At 40.5% G+C, this 15845-nt stretch overlaps 1 protein-coding gene across 1 annotated transcript in view; it reads right to left on the bottom strand.

Annotated features, from left to right (window-relative positions):
* Positions 1-15845, bottom strand: part of msraa (methionine sulfoxide reductase Aa) — a 33018-nt gene extending 17173 nt beyond the window's left edge. Inside the window, exons 1-2 of the mRNA XM_070849254.1 lie at positions 15663-15845; positions 921-989 (exon numbers count right to left, since the gene is read on the bottom strand). Of these exons, the coding sequence (XP_070705355.1) occupies positions 921-989; positions 15663-15798 (205 nt within the window). The 5' untranslated portion in view covers positions 15799-15845. The remainder of the gene's footprint in view (positions 1-920; positions 990-15662) is intronic.

Below are 15845 nucleotides of genomic sequence, written 5' to 3'. Positions count from 1 at the left end.
TTTCTTTGTCATATGTGATAACAAACTGAATATCTAAAGGCTTTACACAGTTAATCAGAAACAGAAACATTACTGTGGCATCTGAGAAGCTGAAAATTCGATTGTTAACTTTATTGGCTCAAGAATTAATCGATTAATCGAAAAATAATAAGCAGATTAATCAATAATGGTAGTCGCAGCCCTACTTAGCTGAGCTGTCTTTACTTTCTCTAGAAGAAGAAAGAGACGTATTAACAAGGAGGCCAGTGGTAAACAAAAAGATGGACTGTCAGTCTTGTTGTGTTAGATGTTAGATTAATACACATATTGATTAGACTGACGTTTAAGTAGCTCAACTAGCACAATAGCAGCTAATACAAACTGGCGGAAAACAATGTGACCAACCTCCATTTGGTGTCAACATCCCCTAAAAAGCTAATAAAATATGCATATTTGAACATATATTATGAACTTAATGTTTGTCGATTGGTATGTACGACAAAATATGGATAAGCTAAATTGTCATGTTATTTCCAGGGTCCCAAGAGGATCACTTCAACGCTCCATGTCAAACAATTTGTGTGTTAATGTCATGTGGGGATAGAATTTCTTTTAAGTCAACAACACACATGAAGCTAAACAAGCAGGCTTTTATCTTAAAAATGAAACGTGTCCATGACTATCAATATCAGATTGTGCTCTGATAAAAGTCAACACACAAAATAGAGATATTGTCAGCTGAGTCACTGTCACTTGTTATAAGAGAAAGCTAGTAAGGAACCTGAACTCCAGACAATATATAGTCTGATTCTGCCTTTGTACCATAATACATTTAAATTACGACACACATTAGATTGCAGTCTAATGTGCAAAATAAACCTTTGCAATACATTTTACTGTCTCTGTTTCCTTGTATGTGTATTCGACAGGAAGACACTTACCAAACATGACCATCTCTGTCCCCTCTGGAAAAGGCGGAACAGTCCTGTTGCCGTTCACATCGTGTTTGGCTGCCGTGAGAACAAAAGAGACAGATATGAACATTAGAATAACAGGAAAGATCAAAAAATAAAAAGGCACACGCATCACCTGAGCTTCACTGAAGGACGGCCAATGTATGTTGTGATTACTGTGTACTCAAACTGCAAAGCTTTGCTAATTGGTTTTTTGTGACTACACATCCGACATGTAAGCGACATGTTAGATGACAAGGAGAAGCTAACATTTTTTGTCTGGTTCTTCCAATATTAATTTTGGCTTTAGCAGGACTGTTTTATGGGTATTTTTTTATCCATTTAAATTATTTAATTTGCACAAAAAAAATCACTTTTCCAACCAGAATTGTTCTTTTCTCGGTGGAGAAGCTTCTGAAACGACGTTAAAGCTGCTCAGGATCTAATTTCTGCACTCAAAGCTGTCTGTGCAACATATTCTAAATAAAAAGTGTGTTTTTCATTAACACACCACCACCAAAAAACAACGAATATGGCACTGAATTCACCTGGCACACACCCACACACACACACACACACACACACACACACTGTGACCCACTTTAACAGTGGCGAACAGCTCTGCTTAATTTCATACAAGCCGCATTCACTCCAATCAACACAGAGCCAGAGGTGCACGAGGACTCATTGGAGGCCACCCAGCCACCTGGCTGAGCTGGAGGCTGTGTGTGTGTGTGTGTGTGCATGTGTGTGTGTGAGCATGTGTGTGTGTGTGTGTGTGTGTGTGTGTATACAGATGGCTTGCTGTACAATGCTGTGGGGGAGGGAGATGGATTAAAATAAATAGGATGGAGTAGAATGAGAATGAACCCAACATCTGGATCCCCCTTCTATACACCCTCCCCCTTCTTCACACACTTCACACACACACACACACACACAGCCTTCATGCATGGCAGCATAATTGTTGTGTGGGGCAGCATGCCTATAGACAGACGCAGCCACATGGATACTGCCAACCAATCAGCAAAACACCTCCAAACAAACACACAGACACACACCCGCGCATCCAAGTATGATCCGTGAGGCAGACTTCATATTCTCAATTCACTGTACTCAGATCATTTAAACTTGGTACACACACACACACACACACACACACACCCTCTGAGTGTCTACGAGTCGTCCTTGTTTGTCTGATTACATGAGCAGCCTTTCATGCGGCTGAAAGACAGCGAGCGTCAGTGTGATTGTCTGACAGACTGACAGAAATCTTTCTTCATCTTCCTCTATAGGAGGAAGGTTCAGAGCGCCGCAGCCGTTTTTCTGTCTTGATTGGATGCTGGGGAGGAAAGAGCTGCAGTCGCTCACCTCCAGTCTCTTCGCAGTCCTACTGTTAATTTAAGCTCCCATCATGCAGCATTCCTGTTGCTGGTGCTGTTAGGTTGAACACAACAAGTGCTTAGGACAAAAATGCTACCGCGTGTTCATCCCACTGCAGTGAGGGACAAAGAGTCTTTATCCGACGATTCAGCTCGATGAGCATCAATCAGATTGAACGCATTGTGCTTCATGAGAGATTAAAAATAGGGAGAGAACGACAAACAGTAGATACAGCAATAAGTACGGTAAATCCAAACAAAGAAATACACATGATAATGATAATAACAGACATAAAGAACAAGAATAAGAATAAAATAAAAATGCTAAAAGCAACATTATAGCAGTAGTATTGCTGAATTGTGCTTTATGTTTAAATATTTGTATCATTATATGCAATTTATATGATAAATGTGGGAGGAAATACTTGGTTCCTGGACATATACTGTGCATGTGTATTGAAAGTGCTAACCTAAGTAGTTTTTCTTCATTGATCTGTATGATTTCATCACATTGGTGCCTTTCTATGGCTGAAACATCACCAGTTTGGTCAAATAACATAGAAACAAAATGAGCAGATCTTGACACCAGGGGGCTTTTCATACATGTTTAGTCATGTCTGCCAATTGAGGAAAAGAGATAAAATTAATGCAAATGACCAAAAATGATTTGGATGATTTTCTGCATGAGACTGATTTTAAAACTCTTGATCACTTCAAAAAGCAACAGCCTCCAAGAACTTGTACATGATCCTTGATTTCAAATGAAAACTGAAGATCCTGCATCTTAACACAAATATTCCTCCTCCTCCTCCTCCTCCTCCTCCTCCTTCCTCCTTCTTCCTCCCACATTATCTTCTGTGTGTGTTAGTAATGGCTGCCTTCAGGGACCAGTGAAGGCATGTTCATTACTGGCAACACACAGACACACACACACATACATACACACACACAGACACACACACACACACACACACAGACACATAGACACATAGAGAGATAAACAATTTAAATGTAAATGTCAGTAGGGAAAGACAATAAGTGCAGACAGAATACTAATCAGTCTAACAGCTCTGTGTGTGTGTGTGTGTGTGTGTGTGTGTGTGTGTGGAGAGCATGATTAAGAATAAAACAAAACCTGGAAGCAGAGGATGCAGACCTATTTCCTGCTGTACCTCTGAAGGAGTAAATGCTCTGAAATCTTTACACCTTTCTTAGCTGATATCTATTTCCATCACACACACACACACACACACACACACACACACACACACGCACGCACGCGTCAAAATAAGAGTTCATGAAACCATCATGTTTTCAGCAATATTTCCTAGTGAGTTTGCACTTGTTCTATTGGGCAGATCATAAGAAAAGAGTGGTGAACTGGCTCAGTAGCTTTTCTGTTTCCCTGCACAAGAATTGATGTTTGGTTTCAATTGTGTTGAAGTTCCCACAGAACCAGCGCAGCAAGAGCATTCAATTTTTGAGTTTGGATTTGTTCTGCACCAGCAAATCACACTCTGCCATTTGAAATGTTTCTCTCTCTCTTTTTTCTTTTTTGCAAGCATTATAACAATTCCTGTGCAGGATTTGTGGGTTGAAAACAAACAACTGTTATTTTATTTGTGGCCAGATTATCAATCTCACTGAGCTTCTAAATTGAACATGCAAACACATTAATACACTGGATTTGACGGAGAATGGAGGAACATTTAATTTTGTACCTCTAATACAAATCTAATCTGCAATCTCCAAGAGGATAATAGTGTAATATCAGAAAATGTGCATTGTTTGCTTCACATATTCCACATTTTGAAGCTCAGATAGCATCCCAAACATAAAGGTTTGCTTTCTTCCTGAGAATAAAAAGAGAAGATCAATACTATTCTCAAATCTGTGCCAGATTAAACAGCGTTTTGAGAGGATCTAACATCCGTAGCGTCACATGACTAACATAATTTGAACGTTGGAAAGTGGGTTTGTGGATGTACATGCCGGGATAGCAGCAGTGTATCGCCAAACCCTGCTGTTACTAGCTGGCTAACTTGATTGATTGATTGATGAGTGGATGTCATGACTATTGGTTGAAAGTGGCTGGTTCAACATACAAAGAAAGTATTCATTTGTAACTTTTTTGCCATATATTGTTAAATAGGTACAAAACATGACCTGGACTGTGATCTGAAAATCATTTTTCATTTCATCTTGATTAGTTTAGCTTAGCATAAAGACTGGACACAGCTAGCCTGGCTCTGTCAAACATTCAAAAATCCACCTCATCAATACATCTAAACATTCAGTGAATAATCATTTTGATCCACTTTGTTTAATCCGTACACAAACAAATGCAGAATGAATCTCTCCCTGCAGCGTAAGTCTATCATGAGGTCGCCAACTCCACCTGGAGGATGCTACATTTGGAGGTTCACCATATCTCCTCCAGTTGCACCAACCAGTGCTACTGCAGGAAGTATACAGGTACAGTGCATCAGAAATCACTTTGGGGACCACTATCTGTGAGGTGGTGAGCGTGCATTTTACCCCTGCTTCTTTGCTTCTGCTGTCTAGCTCTCCCCCTGGTGCAGTTGTGTCTCACATTAGCCAGAGCAGCAACTAGCAAATAAAGTGAACATACTACAAAATAAAAATAACCTAACAACCACAGGTTATGGTGAGGGATGAATACTTTCAGAAACACAAGAAAGAAACAGATAGAAATATGAATACCTTTTCAAAAACATTCATTAATATTCTGCATTTATCTTTTCCTTCACACACACACACACACACACACACACACACACACGTACACACTCTGAATATATGGAGGCATTTTTCTGGAGAGTAATTATTCCATGCGGCACTCCTTTGAAATGCCTGTTCTTGTGGTCGCCTTTATCTCTCTGGGAATGATAACAACGCTTCTTGTTGATTAATTGAATTCATATTTTTGTGTGAGGTCGAACGCAGCAGTATGTGTGTGTGTGTGTGTGTGTGTGTGAGAGAGAGAAACTCAACTGTGTTTTTTTGTATTTCCGCAGCATTGCTGAACCTGGTATTGGCACTCAAAGCAGACTTAAGACAGAAAAATATCCAGGATGTGTATCTAAAAATACTACAAATATCTTGTTCTCACACTGCACAGGTGAAACCACTGTCATCATCTAAATAGAGGAAGAAACGATAGCTGTTGTTTGTTTTCGTGTTATTTTCGTGTGAGCAGATCGATGATTGTTTCTACTCTATAAAAGCCAGATTCTGACTGTTTGTACTGGCAACTAATTTTCTTTTATTTGGTGGTAAAGAGCAGCGAAAGAGGTTAGAAAGCACTTCAGGACACTTCACATCAAACAGCTAGCCACTTCATTTTAGGTACATGTGTGTGTGTGTGTGTGTGTGTGTGTGTGTGTGTGTGTGTGTGTGTGTGTGTGAGTAACCAGCCTGCCTCCCAGTCTCTTCTACAGCTCCCCAAATCCTGTCACAATAATAAGCCTGATCACAGAGCAGGCCTTTATCCATGGTGACATCTGTGACACACACACACACACACACACACACACACACACACACACACACACACAGGCACACACACACACCATTAGTGCTGCTCTATTTCAGCTCAGGCCTACAGTACATGCATGTGAAGGCAGGCAGAGCTGCGCCACCCGAATCAGCCAATCAGCGCTCATACACTCTGTTTTATCTTCATGTCCTTTCATCACGTCCCTCATCACTTTTTAATTTTCTGGAGTGAAAACCGCAGATGACAAAACAGAGAAATAACAAAATAAACAGGTCAGCGCTGCATTTATTGTCTTACTGTGACAGCACACTGGATCATCATCACCAGGATTTCTATTCTGTCATTTTTCATCCTAAAGATTAACATCAGGGCATTAACGGTGGTGAATTATTCTGTAAAGAATGAGGGGAGTTGCACTTCATTTTGCCTTTCCCAGATAAACCAGGAGACAAAGTATGTTTACGTCACGCTGCACTTAGAGCTGACTGTGAACAAAATGCTGAGTCAGGCGCCTGCGTCACAGTCTTAGATTTAGTGGCTGTTTTTATCTTTTTTTTTTTTTCCTTCTCTCATTTTTTTTTTTATCCATTGTTCACCAGAAGCATGATGAAAACCATTACAGCTGCAGAAAGCACTAAGTCAAGTCTTCATATAAAGAGCTGAAACTAAAGATTACTTTCTTTTTGCCTCAGCATGGATCTCATCTGACAGTAGAGAAAGCAGAGGAAACCAGGGGAGAGAGAGGAGGTCATAAAGGTCTTTGGCCAGACTTGAAACAAGGACGTTGCAGTTGTATGAGCAGGAGGCGTTCAGGCACAGTATTCAGCGTAGGCCATCTGTGTTTTGGCAGTTTAATGAAGCTACTCAGGTAAAACTGAAGAAAATAGATGCTAGGTATTCCACAGGGTGTGGAGCACACTGTACCGGAGATAGACGACTAAGAAAACACTGCTGAAACACTATGCAGATGAACTGTTCATCTCCTGAACCACCAGGATACCAATAATTATTGTCTTTTTAATCAGTGAATCTGTTGGCAACTTCTTTGAAACAATCCATCCAGTGTTTATTCTGTAAAAGGTCAGAAAATGGTCAAAAAACGCTCTAAATCTAACTGTCCCAGGGTGAAATCTTTAAATTGCTGACTCAAACTTTCATCATTTATCTGATTTAATTTTCCAATTTATATTCTGTCTGATTAGTCAACTGGTCATGTGAGGAATAAACTAAATCCTTTAGTAGCTAATCACTTCACATCTATGCATAATATCAGAACATGACTGATAAAAACCATGGGATGCAACTGAAGCCCCCCTAAAAAGCTAGTAAGTGGACTTTGAATCAAGACATTTATCTACAAACAATGGCAGACGGTGCTGCTGCCGGCGTGGCGAATAATATTCACTATGTAATTGACTCACATTACTGCAAAGCTACTAAATCTTCACAATCAATATCTGAAAACTATAACTGAATATCACGACACTTATCTTCTACCTCTGCTGCTCATTTTCTCTCTCCCTACTTGCTGGAAATTAAAACACCGACACACCAGACGTGGGCCTCGACCACGCTGCCCTGGCATGGAGCGGAGCTACAACCTGGCCTGGACGTCCAGGGCTCCCCCTTCTCCTCCCCCCGGAGCTCCAGACCTGACAGTGATAAATGAAACACTGCAGCTAATGTCTGGCTAGGGGATATTGGAGAGTCCACACACACACACACACACACACACACACACATACAGAAAAGATTGCCTCAACTGCACTGCAATTAAATCTACAAAGTAACCTCCCCCCACCCTCCTCCTCCTCCTCCTGTCTCTCTCTCTCTCTCTCTCTCTCTCTGATTGCCTGGTTTCTTCATATTCCTCCTGCTCCCCCACCCCCTTTCTTATCATCCTCCCTTTAAATCTCCCTCCTCCACCCGTCTCTCTCTCTCTCTCTCTCTCTCTCTTTGCGTCTCCCTGCTTCAGTGTTTCTGTATCTCAGCCGCTCAATCAGCTAGCCTGATTGCCATCATCGTTTTTATTACTGCCCATCATTACAACCATCCGTGTTATCCTTATTGTTGTGCAGCTGACAGCCTTCTGTGCTTGTCTCACAACACACAGGACATCTCAAGGAAGCCGCGTACTTGCTCTGATGAAAACAAGTGTTAGAAAAACAAACTGCCTCATGGGCTTCAAATGAAATAACCAGTGTTGTTGTTGAGGAGATGCTTCCCCTTGAATGTAAATGTGGGGAAAACTCTAATTCATAACCTCTGTAAGCTTCACTAGATTTTATTTTGTTGTTTTAATCATTTTTATCACAACATTTGGTCCTCCTACCATGTTTGTAATTGTTACACTGTACACTGTAACTGTTTCAATAAAGTTGTTTAACCCTTCTTCTTTAAACTTACAGTTAAGATGGCGGCGAAGGTAACAGAAAATGGGGATTTATTCTCGTCACATTGTGCATAATTTTAGTGGATCGTAACATATGAGGCATGAAAACCAAATGTTTCTATGAGTCCGTTTTTGAGCCTAACTGAAGCAGTTGTTGATGACTTGCGGAGTCTAATCAATCAATCAATGTGTGTCAATTCATAACAAACGTTATCTCAAGACACTTCATTACAGAGCAGGACAAACTCAGTAGTTATCACCCAACAATTCATTTATTCAAAATTAAGGATTCAAGAATCCCCACAGGAGTGAGGATCAGGAGACAATGGCGAGGAAACAACCCCCCCTAAGAGGAGTCAGAGGTCAGCAGTCAACAACGGTATAAAAGACAGACACACACAACCAAACGCATGATCACCTCCAGCCTTATGCCTCAATCAATCAATAATATGAGCATCTTAAGCCTCATGACAGCTGTACATACTGCAAAGCAAACAGGTCAGAGTTTCCCTACAAGAAATGCTTTAGCAGAGGCTTTAAGCTGCCATTAAAACACGAGTTCTGCTGGTCAATATCTATCCAGCTACTCATCTTCAGCTTAGTGCTTGTAGCTGGAGGTTTTCCATTTTTTTCCCCCTTGGCAGTACAAAATTCTTCCTTAATATAAAAGCACACGCTGTCATCCTCAGATGCTCTTACAGCATCTTTTCTCGCGATTAGAAAACAGCCCATACAATAAAGCCACGCCTCTCTCATTAATGATGGGCCATTTGCTGTCAGGAACAGGTAACACTTTATTTCAAGGGTCCATATTTTCAGAATAAATCATCTCAAAGAAGCCCTCAGGTGAGAAATATGTAATTTGGCACTAGGTACAATAATAGTGTCCATTAAAAGACACAAATATCCAGTGAAAATGTATTTGATATGCCTTTCTTGTTATTATTGGACACAGATGTTAGATTGTATGCTTGCCTGTAGAAAAGAAAATCACATTTTTGTTACTGTGGACTAAGATTCTGTAGGTTATAATAAAGATGAATTGGAATTAATCACAAGAAGTGTACCAACTGAGCGTTTCCCTTTAATTAATAGCAAATTATATGGTCATTTATCTATAACTATTGGAGAAATTATTCAGAAACAGATCAAATGTGTACAAATGCTAAGCTGCTGCTACAAACCACATCATGAAACCCTTTTTCTAATGACCACAGAATGTCCCACTAATATCAAAACTATCGTCCTTCTACACCTGCTTTCTTGTTTTGTTCTCCTTTTCTTCATCTTCTCTCTAAACCACCAAAACATTTGATTGACAGCTGCCTGTGTAATTAGAGTGGTGGGTGGGGTTAATAAGTCACCACAGGCTCTGTGTGTGTGTGTGTGTGTGTTTGAGCTGGAGGGTTTGACTCGATTGATCACTCAGAGCAATTAGTAGTGAGTCAGTGTTTGTGTGACACATAATGGTGGGTTGCAGGAAATAGTACATAATGTACATAATATAATATAATGTTCAATTCTGATACTTTAAATGCATTTTGCTGAGAATACTTTTGTGCTTGTACTTTAATAACATTTTTACTTTAAATGGAGTATTTTTAGATAACTTTACTTACAATCCGAGTACTTTTTGGCTTTAGGTTCAAGATCACTGCTTCCCTCTCCGTGAACGCCACCCTCCCCTCTGATTGGTCCAGTGCATCTGTTACACCTGGAATTATCTTGTGTTTTCAGATAAAACAAGATTTATGTTGAATATCTGCGTGACGGCACAGTTAACCTCTCAGCCACAGTCTCTCTTCCCCTCCGTCTCTTCATCTCCGTCTCTCTTCCTCTCTCCGTGCTGATCTGGAGGTCTACCTCATCTGTCATGTGTCTCATATTCACCCCTAAACGCCCGTCGTTTTTTTTTTTTGCCCGTCAAGGTTATCGTGCCCCCGTGTAAACAACAAAGAGCTCGGCTGATGGGATCTCACACACACACACACACTCATTCACTGGAATCCCTCTGTGTTGTCGTGGAAACGGCTGTGACAAAAGGTAGATGGACTGAGGAGTGTCGGCCTGAACCCGATAACGCTGCACAGTCACTTAACAGGTACGAGAGACGTGACGGACGCAGACGGATACCAGCGCTGTGCGATATGACCAAAGTCTAACATCTCGATAAAGGTCATCTCATTTCCAGGTTCTGTAAACACAATGAATAAAATAGTTTATATAAAATGACCTCATGGAACATTTCTTATTAAATTTTGAATAACGTGCTTACTCACATTTGGTACTAATTTATATTTGATTATTTGGACTTTAGCATGCCAGTGGCTCTGAGTCTTTGAAAGGCTTATTTTGAATGAGCAGTATGCATCAGAAAATGCTCACACCTAAGAGGCTGTAATGAGCAAATGTTTTTTACTAAATAAATAACTCAAAGGATTAGTTTATTATCCACATTAATCTCTCATTTCACCACTGGAACATCTATTCTTCATCACGGTTCGTTAGTGTATTTTCTCTGCTTCTGAGGTGCAAAAACACAAACAGAGAGTTGAGTGTGTCCACTTGAAAACATGAAAACAGCTGATGAATGGAGCTGCTGTGGGAGGATCACATGAAGAGAAGCAGAACAGCTGGTCAGAAGGGGGTTTGGGCTTCAGCTGAGCTGCTGCTTTCAGCTCCCAGTGTTCGGAGCCAAGAAACACATTTTCTAGTTTTTTAAATAAATTTGAGATCTGCAGACTTATTGTCATAATGTCCCTCCTGATGTTTACGTCAACCTCAGAGAATCCCTTGAAATATTCAGCAAGCTGCAATAATAATGAATTACACCTGCTAATTAAAAGAACAGCTGCTAGATGTCTGAACACATCTGCATTAAGCCATCACATGATGACATTAACTTCTTCATTTGGTGGGTTTTTTCCCCCATTTTTTTCCATCTGTTCATGAAAACTGGTTTACAGGGTGGAGTAAAACTTTAGGGAGTGGAAGTGCACAGTTAACGTCACAACAAGCCGTCACCATCATGTATTATATATATCAAGTATTCAGCTCCGACTATATGACTACTACTAAATATTAATTCTACTTTAACAAATGGGTTTTGTAGCGTATTAATCTTACAAAGGCAGCAAATAGAGGAATGAGAGAGGCCTGACAGAATCACAAGTCTAATTTACTTTTCAGAGTTGCACACTGGCTGCGTAAAATCAAACACTGGTTAAAACCAAAAGGAGTCTGACTCCTAATTTACAGTTTTGTTACACTTAAAATGAAAAAATACCTGAATTGGATACAATCCAACAGTGAAAAAGTGGTACTTTACAGGCTCAGAGAGGAGATTTGATGCCACTTAATGTGATTTAGCAACAAAAGCATAATTATTACATAATTAGAGGCACCTAAGGTTTGGAAATGGACATGGACAATGGAACTTTGAATTTAAACTGTTTTATAAGAAAAAGCACAAACACTTTAAGTCTTTAAAGGTTACAAGATTACAAGGTTACAAGATTAATTGATCATTCAGTCAAAAAGAAACGGGGAACAGGAAACTATTTTGATGATAGATTCGACCTCGCTTCTCAAATGTGAGGATTTGATGCTTTTTCAGAACATGTTTGAGTTTGGACATTTCTTTTTACTATTCCAGTCACTAATCTGAAAAATAAATCTGCAGATCCTGAAAATAATGCTGCTTGACAGCATTTTCAAAATGTGACTTTCATCACTACCAGTGTGTCTAATATCCACTTATCCTGTTGATAAAGTAACATGACAGAAGCATTTCAAAGTGGTAGAACTATAATCTAAACTTCATATGAAGTAAAACAGTAGTTTAGTATTTTGAACCTGTTCATGATTCAATGATCTACAGTCTAAAGCTCCAGGAGACTTTGGGTTGAGAGAATAATGTGAACTGCAGCTTCAAAGATCAAGTATTAACTTTTTAGCCAACAGGGAAGAGCAACTCAACGGCCCCTGAAAATCTTGTGTCGCTGAGCTTCAGTGATTTAACATTGTGATGCACAGGTGTGCTCCAGGCCCCTGTGACATCACTGCTGGGTGTGGTTACAGGTGCAACAGAGTTCGTTTCTGACCACGCCCAACACTGATGCTGTGAGGAGAGTTGCAGCACTGCAACACTGCTCTTCAGTGGAAATCTTCACATCTACAATTCAGTTACAAACGGGCAAATTCTATCTGCTGAAAAAAGACCATGTGACACGACTAAAAGCTCCAGAAGATCTACTAATGGACCTTGAGGCGAGACTGTTTTACCAACTACTATTTCCAAGATCAAAAATTAACTTAAGTCCCATTTATTATCCTGTTTGCACAGTTCTGAATGTAAAATCCAAAGGCTCCAGTTTGACATTAACCATGTCGCCTGTGTAATGATATTCAGGAGGTAAAACAATCTTTGGCCTGCTTCATATCCTTCAGATCAGTTTCCAGACAAAAAAAAACATTCATTACAATAACAAAAAACATATCAGGGATCTCTCTGCATCTACTAAGATCTTGCACTTAAACTGACAAGAAACTATTTTCCACATAAACACTTTAACAGTAACCCATTTTGGTCAAAGATGCTTTAAAGCACAACAAGCATTCAAACACAAACCTCTTGCTTGGTGCAGGGTTGGCCTTCCTCTGGCTACTAGTGGGCTCTATGAATTCAAACGTCCATCATCGCCTGGTTCAGGGACACTGTTTTCGCTCTTCGAAAAAATATAAATTCAATATACGTTATATTCGTTACCTTTAAAATTACAGGGCGAGTCATCAGATTTTGGGTCCGAAAACCTGTCCAGGTCCAACGGCTCCAACGTGGGATGTCGTTGCAAACGAGGGAATCACTTGTTTTGTTTTTCGGTTTCCGTAGCCCTTTCAGAAGCTGAGTTTTCAGGCGTTTGAAAGTACTTTTTCTCTCTCGTCGTTTCAGAGCCGGTGCAGAGCTTGTCCCCATCCACCACCACCACCTCCACCACCTCCACCACCACCACCACCACCACGCCTGGACATTCCTTGATTTCCTCTGGCGCTGCAGCCCTGAGCCAGACAGACAAAGGAGGGGAAGCCCTGCCAAGTCTCTCCACTGCAGGCATGGCTTTTCCTTTCCTCTCTGCTCCCTCGCTCTTCCTTATTCGTTTCTCTCGGTTGTGGCAGCGTTCCCGAGACGCCTTGGCGATGCTCCAGCACGTCTACCACTCCTTCTGAACCCGTCCATCCATCCATCCATCCATCCCAATCGTCCCTTTGCAGTGGTGGACCCCCGTCCGCCTCACCCCTCCACTCCCACATCCTCCTTCCCCCGTCCAACCCCCTCCAGTCCACCCCACGAAAAACACTGAACGCACTTTGAATAAAATCAATCCAAACTACATTTACAGAACTAATTTCACACGCAACTCTGCACTCCTAACCCTAACCCATCTGACCATTTCTCTGTAACACTGAACCCCACAATCACCAAATCAATATAACTTCTACACACAACCTTTACACTTACTGCTTATAACTGACATCTTCTTCTTTTTTATGTTAAAGGGTGGTGAGGCTGTGTGTGTGTGTGTGTGTGTGTGTGTGTGTGTGTGTTTTGTGTCTTTTGTTCAGTGCCAGTGCAGATCTATTCATCATGTGCCAAGACTCAGTGCGCCCTCACTTGTAGTGAAGAGGGGGCAGGTTGGTGCCAATTGCCCCCACTGCCAACTTAGTGCTGCTGTCGGTCTGTTTACACACACAGAAAACTCTCCAACTCACAAACACACACATGGAAAGACTTTTGTTTGAGCCATCCACACGTTAGAGTGACAGTTACCCTTTAGAATAAATATAGAAATCAACAGATGTATGGATTATTAACAGGCAGTACTGGTATTTATGAATTAAAGCTGATAATATCAGATATTTATCCCAAATTTCCCCCTGGGGATAAATAAAGTATTTCTGATTCTGAGTCTATCTTATGTCTTCAAATTAGAGCCGAGCAATAATCAAATATTTTCTTTACCTATTTTCAGGGAAAGTGAATTATGGTAAAGACTTATTTTTTAATATTCTTCTGTCAAATTACTGTTTTACATGTGTTGCTATGAGCATGGATTATGATAGTTCAAAGTGACTGAGCAAACATTTTCCATTTTGGACAGAGCTGTTCATGTGAGGATTAAAAACACACTGCACTGATAATTAACACTTAAACTATTTTATTTGATCACATCTGATTATATGTAACAACAGACTTTGGCTGATATTAGGCGTCAGCATTTTCTTGGTTTTGCTTTTAAGCACCATGAGGATATGTGAGAGCTTTGATAGAAATGTTGTAATTAGGACATGAGTGTTGATTTGAACACTGTTAACACATCAGAAAGAAATAAGTGTGTTAATATATTGACACTGATTATATCCCAGCACCACTACAAACGATAAGACCATTTATGCAGCAGGAATCTAAAACTCGATGCAATAATAGCGACAAAACATGGATGTTTGCTTGTTTGACCTTTGACCAAAGTGTTTTATAGCGAGTAGTTTAACATTAAGAGCTTCCTGCTGTTTGGTACGTCTCACAGGTAACATGCACTGACAGATGACAGAAATATCATAACCAAGTCTGTCAAAACAAGTTTAACTCTTAGACTTTTTTGTTTGTCAGTTATGAACTTTAAAACTCAATACATGACTGTAACATGTGCTGTTAAACTGCTTCACTTTACATGTGTTGCCTCACCTCACATTTGTTTACCCTCACCCTCTGTTGCTCTACATGCTTGTGCTTTGTTTTTATCATCTTGTGTTGGATCCTATTGTGCTCTTGCACCTTGTGTGCAGTCTGAATGTTTGCGTCACTACACTGAATGTTGCATCAATCACTCTTTTGTTGTTTTGCACCAGGGAGCAGGAAAAACACGTTTTTTTGTTCCTCTGTGTAATGTACTGCTCTATATACAGATGCATGACAATCATCTCTCTCTTTTCTCTCTTATGCAAACGGTTGTGCTGAATATGCAGTATCAGAATTAGCACTGATGTCGATGTGACTGAAATTCAGTGTTTTTGTCTTTCTGCTTCTCCCACCGCTCGTATATTTACATAAATGTGGCGTTTTTAATAATATTGTAGGTTTAAGTCCCTTTTCAGTCGTGCGCATGCGCTGTAGCAGCTCATTTGTACTAGCAACAGCAGCTGCTAACGGCTAAATTAACTTAACTTATTTAGTTAATTAGCATCATGCTTTTAAAACAGATTCTGCCCGCAAACTGTTAGGTTAAACATTAGCCGAATATAACCAGAACGTCTAAATAAACGAGCAAACTATTCATATTAGTTCGCTATATAACGTAGTTGTGTCACAAAGTTGTATCATTTTGCTACAGAAGCTAACGCTAGCATGCTAAAGCTAGCCGAGCCGAGACGGGTCCTACCGGAGACTTTGAGGCTGTCAGTCCGGCCGGGCAGCGCTGTCTCTGGGGTCGGCATCTGTGTCTTCGAGGCCATGTCTCCCATCCTACTGTTAACGAAGTGACGCCAAACCAGACGGAGCCTGGAGGAGGAGACCATGGAGCCGAGGGCGACGGCAGCAGCAGCAGTTGACTGAGGACTAGCTC

This window comes from Pempheris klunzingeri, chromosome 18, assembly GCF_042242105.1.
Source record: "Pempheris klunzingeri isolate RE-2024b chromosome 18, fPemKlu1.hap1, whole genome shotgun sequence".
NCBI classification, from domain to species: Eukaryota; Metazoa; Chordata; class Actinopteri; order Acropomatiformes; family Pempheridae; genus Pempheris; species Pempheris klunzingeri.
This window is presented reverse-complemented; position numbering and strand designations above follow the sequence as displayed.